At 35.5% G+C, this 12,641-nt stretch overlaps 1 protein-coding gene across 3 annotated transcripts in view; it reads left to right on the top strand.

The window, feature by feature from the left end:
• The window catches only part of LOC150108050 (membrane-associated tyrosine- and threonine-specific cdc2-inhibitory kinase-like), a 187,397-nt gene that overhangs the window by 92,117 nt on the left and 82,639 nt on the right, over positions 1 to 12,641 (top strand). For all 3 annotated transcript variants that reach the window (XM_090415547.1, XM_090415546.1, XM_090415548.1), the window contains one exon: positions 1,394 to 1,500. In XM_090415547.1, the coding sequence (XP_090271673.1) occupies positions 1,394 to 1,500 (107 nt within the window). The remainder of the gene's footprint in view (positions 1 to 1,393; positions 1,501 to 12,641) is intronic.

The raw sequence follows: 12,641 nt of genomic DNA, 5'->3' as shown, positions 1-12,641 counted from the left end.
TTTCTATTCTCTAAGAGCACAAGTTGACTCACTTCTCAGGAACTTTCCACATGCTGTCTTCTTTTCCTTGACTGCATCTTTAGCTTATTGAATCCAACATGGAGTTTTGATTTTTCTATCCTTATAGACAACCTCACCACATGCCTTTCTGGCTGAATCAATCAATGTTTTCTTCATGATTGAATCTCCAAGGTTTGGTTCTTGTTTTCAAATTCTTTCATTTTTTTCTTCAATGATATTTGTTCTTTCTTCTATAATGTTTGTATATTTGAGTCTATAGTTCACCTCTGAAAGCTCAACCTAGCCAACATCTTCCATAGGAAAATCGCCTATTAATAATATTTACTTTTCTTATTTCATTAAGTAACCAACTCACAATATGATTATTACTTCCCCACTATGGTAACATTATTCCCACCTTTAACTTCATAGGCTCCATGCTTATTAAGCACCACACTGTCCTGAACTCCTCTTTCAGGAGTATTGATCATAGTCCAATAAGTTTCTCTGATCAGCAGTAAAATGACTGCTCCTGTTTTCTCTTCTCATAACATTATAATTACCATTATACACTTCAGTAAACATCATTCATCCTTGCCTCATTTCAGAAATCCATGCATTATATGGCTTGATATCTTTCCATGCTTAAGCTTCTCACAGTAGTATATAAGAATGTGATGCAATTTGGAATACATTTTGATGTTACCATTTCTCTTATGTTATATGTTTGTGTGAAGTCGATATTAAAAAAAAAAAATATGTTTTATATCAACTCAGTGGATACCATTGCCACGTGTTTCCAATTATTAAGCAGATGCAGTAAATTAATAAAGCTCCACTCATAATTCATAGCCTACTTAAAAAAATTCAGCTGCCATTTCTCTCCTTATGAATTCTTTGCTGTCAAACACATCCTTAAAAACATTAACGAAATTAATGTTTTTAACTTGTAATTTAACAGTTAATGAGTGTTAAAAAAAACTTTTTATAGTCTTTTAAAGAATCCCATTTTTAAATCTCCCTTCCTGTTGCATGAACAACTCTGAATTTCATTTTCCTTATGGATAGCTTTATTTGGATTGCTTACTCTAATTTTTAAGTCCTTAACACTGAATAAAGCTCAAATATTGGAGTTTGAGAAAGGTTTAGTTATAACATCATTTTGCGTAAGAAAAGAACTCCAATTTTGGAACTGAGTTGTCTTCTCTCAAATAGAAATTAGATAAACCTTTCTGTTTAGAAGAAAAAGTTTTTTTTCAAAGAATTCAATTATAATTTCAATATAATTCAATTATAATTTTACTTTTTTAAAAGATTTTATTTTTTCCTTCTGCATATTTTTCATTCTCTGTCTGCTATCTTTACAGCTTTATTTATTTATTTTTAATTCCAGTTTAGGTATTACTATTTTGGAATTAGCATGTGATTTGGATCTACCACGTGGAGATCATGGCTGGCATCAGCTTAGACAAGGAAGAATTCCTCAGGAATTTCTTAGATGTGAGTTTTTTGTTGTTACAGTAAATAAAGGATATATATTTCTCCCTTGAAGCTGCAGTACCAGTTACTGCATCTGTGGGCCACATTGGGGCTAACAAAAAATATATATATAACAGACAAAATCATTTTATGGTCAAAAACCTCAGTTTAGTTAACTACAGAAATGTGTGACAAAACCTTTTCAGCAGTTTTGGCATTCATTTCTGTAATTTTTTCAAGTAAAAACTTTACAAGTTTGTCTTTCATATTGTGTTGCAGTAGCCATTCAAGAATGAGTGGACAATTGTTGCATGAAAACGTTTCTTTACTTGTGATAAATATTCACAAAATCAAGTTTGCAATTCTAGTAATTATTATTATTACATAACACTTCCATGGAGTCTAAAGACTCATCGAGGGAAGGCACCTACTCTACAACATTCCATCTCCACCAACCACAACTACCTTCATCATCTACACCATAGGTGGCCAACAGCAGGCTCACGGGCCGCATGCGGCCTTAACGTGATTTTGTGTGGCCTGCGGCAGGATAAAAACTATATTAAATTATATGTATCAATTTAGCTATTAGTTTCGACTGCAGATTTTCTGATTGATATACTAGTTATATTCATTATTTCTTATGACAGAAACAATTTATATTCTCAACACGGAATGACCACCTTCAGTATTTGTTACGAATATCATCAGCATTGTTGAAAATCGACTTTGATAAACTTGTTGCTGCACATGAACTCCCACAGTGTTCTCATTAAGTTGTGTTACATGTAAAAAAAAAACAGAAATATGTAATTAAATTTAATTTAACAACTTATATTTAAATCAATCAAGTGTTTTATATTGTTCTCCCAGTAGTAAAATGATTTAACAAATATAGTAATTCAATACATATAACTATTGCCTTGAAAAAAAAGCAGAGTTTATTTTTATTTAAGTTCTGTCTAAAAGTGTGTGGCCCGTTACACTACCACTCATCATATATTGGCCCTCGTATAGAATGAAGTTGGCCACGCCTGATCTACACCAATGCCATCTACTTTTGACCACCACCACTAGTATTTTCAGGGACAATCACAAACATCCATGCCCACGGCGAGATTCGAACCCACAGCCTTTTGGCTGGAGAGCGGATATGCTAACCACTTGGCCAACCAGGCTGGCAGTAACTGTTCACAGATTTATTACTATATGATCGTTTCAATTGGACCTCTGCAGCCTTATTTTTAATCTTTCTATTAAAGCATCATTCTTTTCATTAAATGAAGTGATAGTCTGTATAGTTATGTTTTTGTTTTGTTTTTCCTTTTTTGATATGTCCAGTATTGCTATTCTTGCAGTATTGAATAATCAGTAAAATGTTATTATTTTTATAATAATATTTTATAATTAAATTCTTTATTACTGTAATTTTTAATAAGGAATTAAATTTTATGCTAATTACAATTAATAGTTTAAATTAAAATTAAGGGCTCCTTAGCTGGAAATTGAACTGTATAAATTTATTAAATTGCATTGTTAATCAGAAATTATTTTAACCAAAATTGTCTTTCACCTAGAAATGATTCACCTATGTTTATAAGAATATGAATGGCAGCTTCTTAACATAAATTCACAGTCCAGCTACAAATTTGCCAAATCAGCATATTCTAATATTGCCTCCCTAATAATGGTTAAAAGAATGATGAGACAATATACCCTTTGATATTGAAAAAGACCTAAGTTCAATTCCCATCACGACAAGAATCTTTGTAAGGAACTTTTTCGGTTGAAGGTGATTTAGCCAGTCTCATACAGCTGTAACGGGGTTTTTCATTTTGCATGTGCAAACAATCCAGCCAGAAAACATATACAGTTAACAGACCAAAAATATTGTTAGTAGGAGTAGACATAATGTGTGTGGATAGTGGATTACATAGTATATCAGCGAGTAGTAGATGGTGGATTATGCAGTAAAATACGCCCCCCCCCCACTTGCTTCCCATTAGTATTTGGATTCTATGGAAGTATCACATAATAATATTAATTCCTTCCATTTATGTCCATTCTCTTGTTCATTTAGTGTTTCCCAAGAACTATAGCCCTCAGTTGTTTGGAAAATAATATTCCTTCTCTCCCTCTCTCTCTCTCTCTTTTCTTCATATCTTGCCCACATATGATACTAATATTCTACAGATTCTGCAACTGATTGTTGCAGAGACCTCCAGGGTGTTGGGGACTCATCGAGGGAGGCCACATATCACTCACACTACCTGTCATATGAATTAATTCATGCTATTTGCACTAACCGCCTCTAATGGCAAGCCATTCTAATCACATACTACTATATGAGAGAAAAATCTTACTCTCACCCCTTTCTTGACTGTATTTCTTCTCAACTTTCATGGATCCTTTCATCTTCTCTTTCTTTTTCTCTCACTCTATCTCCATAAAATGAAAGTCATCTACTGATATCCTGTATAACTCCTTCAGCAGTTTTAGGTCTCTCTTATCCCCTCTTTCTCCTGTCTGCAAATTCTCAATCTTCATAATCTACATTTCACAGTTCCAATATTATCTTTAACACTCTCCTTTGTGTCATCTCCACTATATCTGCATCATTTTGGTAACCAGGAGACTAGATGAGGTCATATCAAGCTTTGTGAAGAGGAAACATGACATCTTTACATGGTAATGTTCTCAGCATTGCAGTTATCCTCTGTACATTCCTCCAAATTAAACTTAATCCCAACTTCTCTGTCTACTTTTGGTATATTAAGTTCATTTTGAAGAAATAGTAAGATAATGTACTATTCTACCTCATTTTAAATCATCAGCAAAGGGAGATATTTTACTATTAATACATATATTTCAGACCGCTATAAGCTTTTGATTTGGAAAATTCCTCTCTTTTTAAGGTTTCCTCCAGAAATGGATATTTTAGCATAATAACTGTGTGAAGAATTCCACACATATGATTCAATATGAGGTTTATTAACAAGTACTCCTTCCTGTTATGGGCAATCTTTGTTTACTGTTTTTTTATGAGGATTTCATCTGCCAATCTGCTTTGAAGATTATTCCCTTCTCATTGAAAGCTTAACATATTCTTAGAATGCCTTAAAAGAAAGTGCTCAGTTGTAAAAATCAGATATCAGAAAAATTGCATATTGCCCTACTCCTGGATAATAATATTAAATCTGCCATTAGTTTATTTGTTCTGGATAATGCATATTTGATCGTCAACTGTAATCAGTGATTGTAGACTTTGTAATCATTTTATACTCTTGTAGCAAGACTTATACGTTGGTAATACATAACTAGTAATTGGCTTAAGGAATTAACAACGCATATAACGGCGTTATATGCGTTGTTAAATGGAAACGCCACTGTGGTTCTCGACCAAAAAGGACTACACAGGTAAGCTTAATGATTTAGTATTAGACTGTACCACCTACCTCCCTATTGAATATAATCCTAGCAGCTCTCAGAATAGAACTCTCCACGGACTCCTTAAGAAAGTCACTTCTTGGCCTGTGGAAGTCAATAACAAACTAAAACCTTATAACTCTAGACCCCCCCCCCCCCCCGATTATATGGACTTCCAAAAATACATAAACAAAATGTGCCATTACATCCCATAGTGGATGGCATTGATTCCCCCACATACAAATTAGCCAAACATTTAGCCAAAGCGCTCGCACACTATACTGGCAACACACCATCACACATAAAAAACTCGGCCCACTTTAAAGCCAGTATAGAAAACCTCTCACTCCAACACATGACATAATGGTCAGTTTTGACGTCTCCTCCCTATTCACTAATGTCCCACTCAAGGAAACCCTAGACCTCATCCAAGCCAAGCTTCCTCCCGATATCCCAGCCCTATTTCAGTTCACAATGAACTCAGGCTATTTCGTTTGGCAAGAAAAATTCTACAAACAGATAGAGGGGACATCCATGGGTTCACCACTTTCCCTACCCTTGGCCAACTTCTTTATGGAGATCTTTGAAGAGAAAGCCTTAAACTCTGCCCCACAAAAACCCACTATTTGGCTTCGGTACGTGGATGATGTGTTCGCTATTTGGCCACATGGCTCAGATACACTCCACTCCTTCCTAACACACTTAAACAACCAACACCTCAGAGTCCAGTTCACCTTAGAAAAAGAGGAAAACACCACCCTCCCCTTCCAAGACACTCTAATCACTCTCCAGCCTGATGGATCTTTAGTTTTCTCTGTTTATAGAAAACCCACCCATACAGGCAGATACATTCACCAGCAATCCCCCCACAACAATATGGGGTTATAAAAACACTATTCAACAGGGCAAAATTAATCTGCTCTGATCACGATGCCCTAACCACTGAACTAAACCACATCCTCAACACTTTTTTAGCCAATGGCTACAACCCCCAAAAAATCAAAAAAATAATTAAACCAGTAAACCACAACCCTCCCTCCACAATAAAGATTACACTAAATCCATCACCATCCCATACATCCGGGGCACCTCTGAGAAAATAACCAATACCCTCAAAAAATATGACCTGACTTCTTTGGCTTATTTGACTACAATCCCCAAAAAATCAAAAAAATACTAAAACCAGTAAACCACAACCCTCCCTCCACAATAAAGATTACATTAAATCTATCACCATCCCATACATCCACAATAAAGATTACACTAAATCTATCACCACTCCCCCTAGACCTACCTGGTGTATACCAGGTCCCTTGCAGCTGTAAATTGTCCTACTTTGGCCAAACAGGCAGGACAGTGAATATCAGGATTTCAGAACACAAAGACTACATCCGGTTTCACAGTACAGCCACTCTGGGCTGGCAGACCATGCCTTAGATACCCGCCATAGAATTCGTTGGAAGAAAACTAAAATAATACGCCGCAGGGAGTTCAAGTACGAAAGATTATTCATGGAATCACCAGCACCTCTAAAAAACGTTCCAAACTTCAACAAACTATATACGAGGCTAATCTTCTTGAATGGCAGGCAGTCTCAAGTAGAGTGATGTGGGCAAATATCAAAATGGGGAACTGGACAATGAGACTTATTTGTGCCTATGGTCCCACAGAAGGCTCTACTAAGGTAGAAGTGGAGGAATTTTTTTGAGGCTCTAGAGAAAGCTACTGACTCAATGAAAATGGAAAAGTTGGTCCTTGTTGGGGATCTAAATAGCTGAGTAGGAAATGATTGTCAGACCTACAAAAACATTTTGGGAAAATTTGGAGAAAAGAGCAACGCTAATAATAATGGCAAATACTTGTTGGATTTTTGCTCAGGACATGGACTAGTTATTACTAACACCATGTTCCAACATAATAATGTGCACAAATTCACATGGAGAGAAGAAACAAGGAATAAGAAAAGTCTCATTGACTATGTTATTGATGATAGTGATGTTTTCACCCTGGTGCAGGACACCAGAGTGTACAGAGGATTTGAAATTGGAAGTGATCACTATTTAGTCTTGAGCAGGATAAAATTGAATTTCATATTGAAAAGAATAACATGTAAGAAAGTTTTAAAGCGAATAAAAGTTGAGCATCTCTCAGATGTGAACTGTAGACTAAAATACACAAAGATTATTGAAGAAAATATGAAAGAGTTTGAGAACAGAACCAAACCTTGGAGATTCAGTGGCAAGTCTTGAAGAAAACCCTGATTGATTCAGCGAGGCTTGTGGTGAGGTTGTCTGCGAGGATAGAAAAATTAGAACTCCATGGTGGACACAGGAAGTCAAAGAGGCAGTGAAAGAAAAGAAGAAAGCACATCAAAAGTTCTTGGCAAATAAATCAGCTTGTGCTCTTAGAGAATACAGAGACAAATGTACGAAAGCTAAACAGTGTGTAAAACTGGCTAAACAAAAGTCATGGGAGGACTTTGGTAAGAACATAGAAAATATATATCAAGAAGGTGGCAAAATATTCTGGAGGTTGTTGAAGAAGCTTAGAAATGGAGGAAAGAGTGTTATAAAAGGACTTGGAGATGATAAAGCTGACATGAAAACGGGAGAAAAAGATATCCTTGAAGTATGGAGTAATTACTTCGAAAAATTGCTGAATGAAACTAGCAGTGATGACAGCACAGTGATAAAAATCACTGAAAAATTTCGAAATTTAGTAATTTCGAAAAATTGCTAAATGAAACAAGCAGTGACAGCACAGTGGTAAAAAACACTCAACAGGCATACAGTCAGGAATACATATCCATACTTGAAGTAGAAAAAGCTATCAAAGGCTTGAAATGTGGAAAGGCAGCAGGAGTAGATGATATTTGACCAGAAATGCTGAAGTATGGTGGTATAAAAGTCTTACAGTGGCTGCACTGCATAGTTCAGAAGTCCTGGACAGAGGGACGAATTCCCGATGATTGGAGTAGAGCTCTCATAGTACCCATATATAAAAAGGGAAATAAAACTGAATGTGAGAATTACAGAGGTATTTTCCTACTGAGTGTGCCTGGTAAGATTTATGCAAGCATACTTGAGAAACGGTTGAGAAGGATTGTGGAAGAAAAGCTTGGTGAAGAACATGCTGGATTCAGGCCAAATAGAGGCTGTCAGGATCAGATCTTCACTTTACGACAAATAGTTGAAAAATCATGGGAATATGACACAGATTTGTATTTAAGTTTTGTCGATCTAGAAAAGGCATATGACAAGGTGCCAAGGGAGAAGCTATTCAATACGCTACAGTTATATGGTGTCAATGGAGCATTATATCAAGCAATACTTAGTCTTTATTTAAGTTGTAAGTCAACAGTTAGAATTGAAGGAAGTACAGGAAGGTGGTTTAATGTTAAATCTGGTGTCAGACAAGGATGTACATTATCACCTCTGTTATTCATTATCTATATCAGTGGTTCTCAAAGGGCGCACTGGTGCGCCCTAGGAGATTTCTTGGTGCACCCTGTGATATTCCAGAGAAATATGTGTCCAGATATAAAAATAAATATAGTTACTCTATTATACCTTTTCATTATGGATATACTGCTCTTTTTGTCAACACATCATTATTATGTTAATTAACAGCGGTTTTTCTTGCAAAGAGAACAAGAATATGGTTTATTCTTGTTGTGTATATTACTTATTTTAAAAGTGTTGGAAGTGGATGTTATGTGCATGTTACTTATTTTCAGATAAATACACCCAAATAAAATGGATAGATTTCTCAAAAAGAAGCGTGATATTGAAGAATCAAAAATCCCGAAGTGAGCAAAAGTTAAGTACAAGTAAGAAAGCAAAATCGCGGCCTACTCACAAATATAATGAAAGTTATATAAGCTTTGGTTTCACTTGGACCAGAAGTGAAGATCATCCTTTGCCACTATGTTTAGTATGTGGATATAAAATGGCAAATGAATCATTGCTTCCTAGTAAATTGAGTAAACATTTTAAAACTATACACTCTAATTTATAAGATAAATCTGTAAGTTTTTTCAAGAGATTGTCTGAATAGCAAACAAAAGCAGCAAATTCTTTTAAAAGTATAATGACTGTTTCTGATAAAGCTCAAATCGCTTCTTATTAAGTCTCAGAACTGATAGCAAAAAATATGAAAGATCATACTTTAGGTGAGTCACTTATTTTGTCTGCATGCAAAAAAATGGTCATGAGAATGCTAGGAAATGAAGCAGCAATGAAAATAAGCAAGATACCTCTATCCAACGATACAGTTCACAGGCATATTATAGGAAATGTCTTCTGATATTGAGACAAATGTGTGCAGTAATAAACTTCAGTATTCAAATTTTGCATTGCAAGTCGATGAGTCAACAGACATTACCAACAAGGCGCAACTCTTAGCATTCGTCCGTTTTATTAATGAAGATCAAATAGTAAATCCGTTTCTTTTTTGGAAAGAATTAAGTGTGTCTACAAAAGGTGAGGACGTTTTTAACATTTTGAATAGCTATCTTGATAAATACCAGTTAACATGGAAGTCGTGTGTAGGCATTTGTACAGATGGAACCCCCTTCCATGGTAGACTGTGTTAAGGGCCTTACATCTTTTGTAAAAAAAACAAAATGAGAATGTTATCCTAACTCACTGCTTTCTTCATAGGGAGGCCTTGAATGCAAAAACATTGGGAGAAAAATTAAGAGAAGTTTTAGATCAAGTTGTTCAGATGGTAAACTTTATTAAAACAAGACCTGTCAAATCGTGTTTATTCGAAAAGCTTTGTATCGATATGGATTCACAACACAGATGGCTGCTTTTACACACTGAGGTGAGGTGGCTGTCAAGGGGGAAAGTACTTACCCGTGTACACGAGCTATGGCAAGAACTTCTTGCGTTTTTTGAAGAGATGAAACAATTACATTTTTGTAACCTCTTTCGTTGCGAATTTTGGATTGCCAGGTTAACAGTATTTGGCCGATATATTTCAGCAGCTCAATATTTTGAATACTAGCATGCAAGGGAAAGAAGAAAATATTCTCACATCCACTGACAAAATGAAAGCGTTTCTGAGAAAACTACAGAGTTGGAAAAGAGAAGCTGTTGAAGGTAATTTGGAAACGTTTCCATTGGTAAGTAACACTTGCATAAATGAAACACTTCCAATAATAGTTGAATATTTAACAAGTTTAGAAGAAAAATTGAGTTCTTATTTTCCATCACTTAACACTGAACATACGATTGGATTAGAAATCCATTTATGGAAACTTCAAGTGATTTTGGTTTAACATTAACAGAAGAAGAAGAACTGGCAGCTATATCCACTGATCGTGGATCGATGATTAAACATAAGGAATTGTCTCTTGAAGCCTTTTGGATTTCTATAAAAGAAGAATATGTGTCAATATCTAAAAAAGCTTTGAACATTTTACTACAATTTTCATCATCATCATCATCAAATTCCTGCCACGTACCCTCAAGGGGTGTACAGGATATGACAGTACTACATGAAAAAATTACATCATTACTAACTTCCTATCTACAATTTTCCTCCAAATCAGTCTGTTACTTGTCAAGACTCCAACATTATCAGATCTTATATTTCTATCGTCTAAGGCACTTTGTACCGTATCAATCCATCTATATCTTGGTCTTCCTCTGGGTCATTTTCCTGCCAACCTGGCAGAGAACACTTGTTTTGCTAATCTTTCCTCTCCCATTCTATTTAAGTGACCATACCATCTGAGATTAGCTCTGCTAATGCATTCCTGGATGCTGACAATGTCAAGTTCTTTCCTAATATCCTCATTTTTAATATGATATTGCCATTGATACCATCTGTTCATGCCTCTAATCTTTCTCATGACTCTCATATCTGCAGTCTCTAGTCTTTGGTCAAGTGTTTTACTTCTGACCCAGCTCTCAGATCCATAAGTTAAAATTGGTTTGAACACAGTCTTGTATACAGCTAATTTAGTGTTCTGACTAATTTCTTTCTTATTCCATATGAATTTATTCAATTGACTTCCCACGATACCAGCTTTGCTGATTCTGTTGTCTATTTCTACATTTAGTTTACCATCTTCAGTAAAAATTGTGCCTAAGTAGCTGAAATGTTTTACTTGTTCCACAGGTTCTCCATTCACAACACAGCTGACATTTTCAATGATTCTGCCTATTTTCATTGTCTTTTTATTGCTGACCTTCATACCATATCTATTACAACAGCTATTCAATTTAGTCAGAGAATCTTGCAGACTTGTAGCGGATTTATTTAGAAGTATAACATCATCCGCATAAAGCAAAGAGCTGACATTAACATCTCCAATTTTGATATCAGGTTTAATACCACATTCCTTCATAATGTGATCCATATAGATAATGAATAACAGAGGGGATAATGTACATCCTTGTCTCACACCAGATTTAACATTAAACCATCTTCCTGTGCTTCCTTCAATTCTAATTGCTGACTTACAACTCAAATAAAGACTAAGTATTGCTTGATATAATGCCCCATTGACACCATATAACTGCAGCGTATTGAATAGCTTCTCTCTTGGCACCTTGTCATATGCCGTTTCCAAATCACAAAACTTAAATACAGATCTTTGTTATATTCCCATGCTTTCTTGACTATTTGTCGTAAAGTGAAGATCTGATCCTGACAGCCTCTATTTGGCCTGAATCCAGCTTGTTCTTCACCAAGCTTTTCTTCCACAATTCTTCTCAACCGTTTCTCAAGTATACTTGCATAGATCTTGCCAGGAACACTCAGTAGGGAAATACCTCTGTAATTCTCACATTCAGTTTTATTTCCCTTTTTATATATGGGTACTATGAGAGCTCTACTCCAATCATATCAAAATTCGTCCCTCTGTCCAGGCTTTCTGTACTATGCAGTGCAGCCACTGTAAGACTTATACCACCATACTTCAGCATTTCTGGTCGAATATCATCTACTCCTGCTGCCTTTCCACATTTCAAGCCTTTGATGGCTTTTTCTACTTCAAGTATGGATATGTATTCCTGACTGCATGCCTAGTCAGTGTTTTTTATCACTGTGCTGTCATCACTGCTTGTTTCATTTAGCAGTTTTTCAAAGTAATTACTCCATACTTCAAGGATATCTTTTTCTCCTGTTTTCATTTCACCTTTATCATCTCTAATTCCTTTTACAGTACTCTTTCCTCCATTCCTAAGCTTCTTCAACAACCTCCAGAATATTTTGCCAACTTCTTGATATTTATTTTCTATATTCTTGCCAAAGTCCTCCCATGACTTTTGTTTAGCTAGTTTTACACACTGTTTAGCTTTCTTACATTTGTCTCTGTATTCTGTAAGAGTAAAAGCTGACTTATTTGCCAGGAACTTTTGATATGCTTTCTTCTTTTCCTTCACTGCCTCTTTAACTTCCTGTGTCCACCAGGGAGTTCTGATTTTTTTATCCTTGCACACAACCTCACCACATGCCTCTCTGGCAGAATCAATCAATGTTTCCTTCAGAGTTTGCCACTGAATCTCCAAGGTTTGATTCCTGTTCTCAAACTCTTTCATTTTCTTTTCAATAATATTTCTGTATTTTAGTCTACAGTTCACATCTGAGAGCTGCTCAAATTTTATTCGCTTTAAAACTTTCTTACATGTTATTCTTTTCAATATGAAATTCAGTTTTATCCTGCTCAAGACTAAATAGTGATCACTTCCAATTTCAAATCCTCTGTACACTCTGGTGTCCTG

This window comes from Typopeltis vanoorti, chromosome 3, assembly GCF_054136105.1.
Source record: "Typopeltis vanoorti isolate ZY-2024b chromosome 3, IOZ_Tvanoo_1.0, whole genome shotgun sequence".
In the NCBI taxonomy this organism is placed as follows: domain Eukaryota; kingdom Metazoa; phylum Arthropoda; class Arachnida; order Uropygi; family Thelyphonidae; genus Typopeltis; species Typopeltis vanoorti.
Note: the sequence above shows the minus strand (reverse complement) of the source record. Positions and strands in the feature narration are given on the sequence as shown.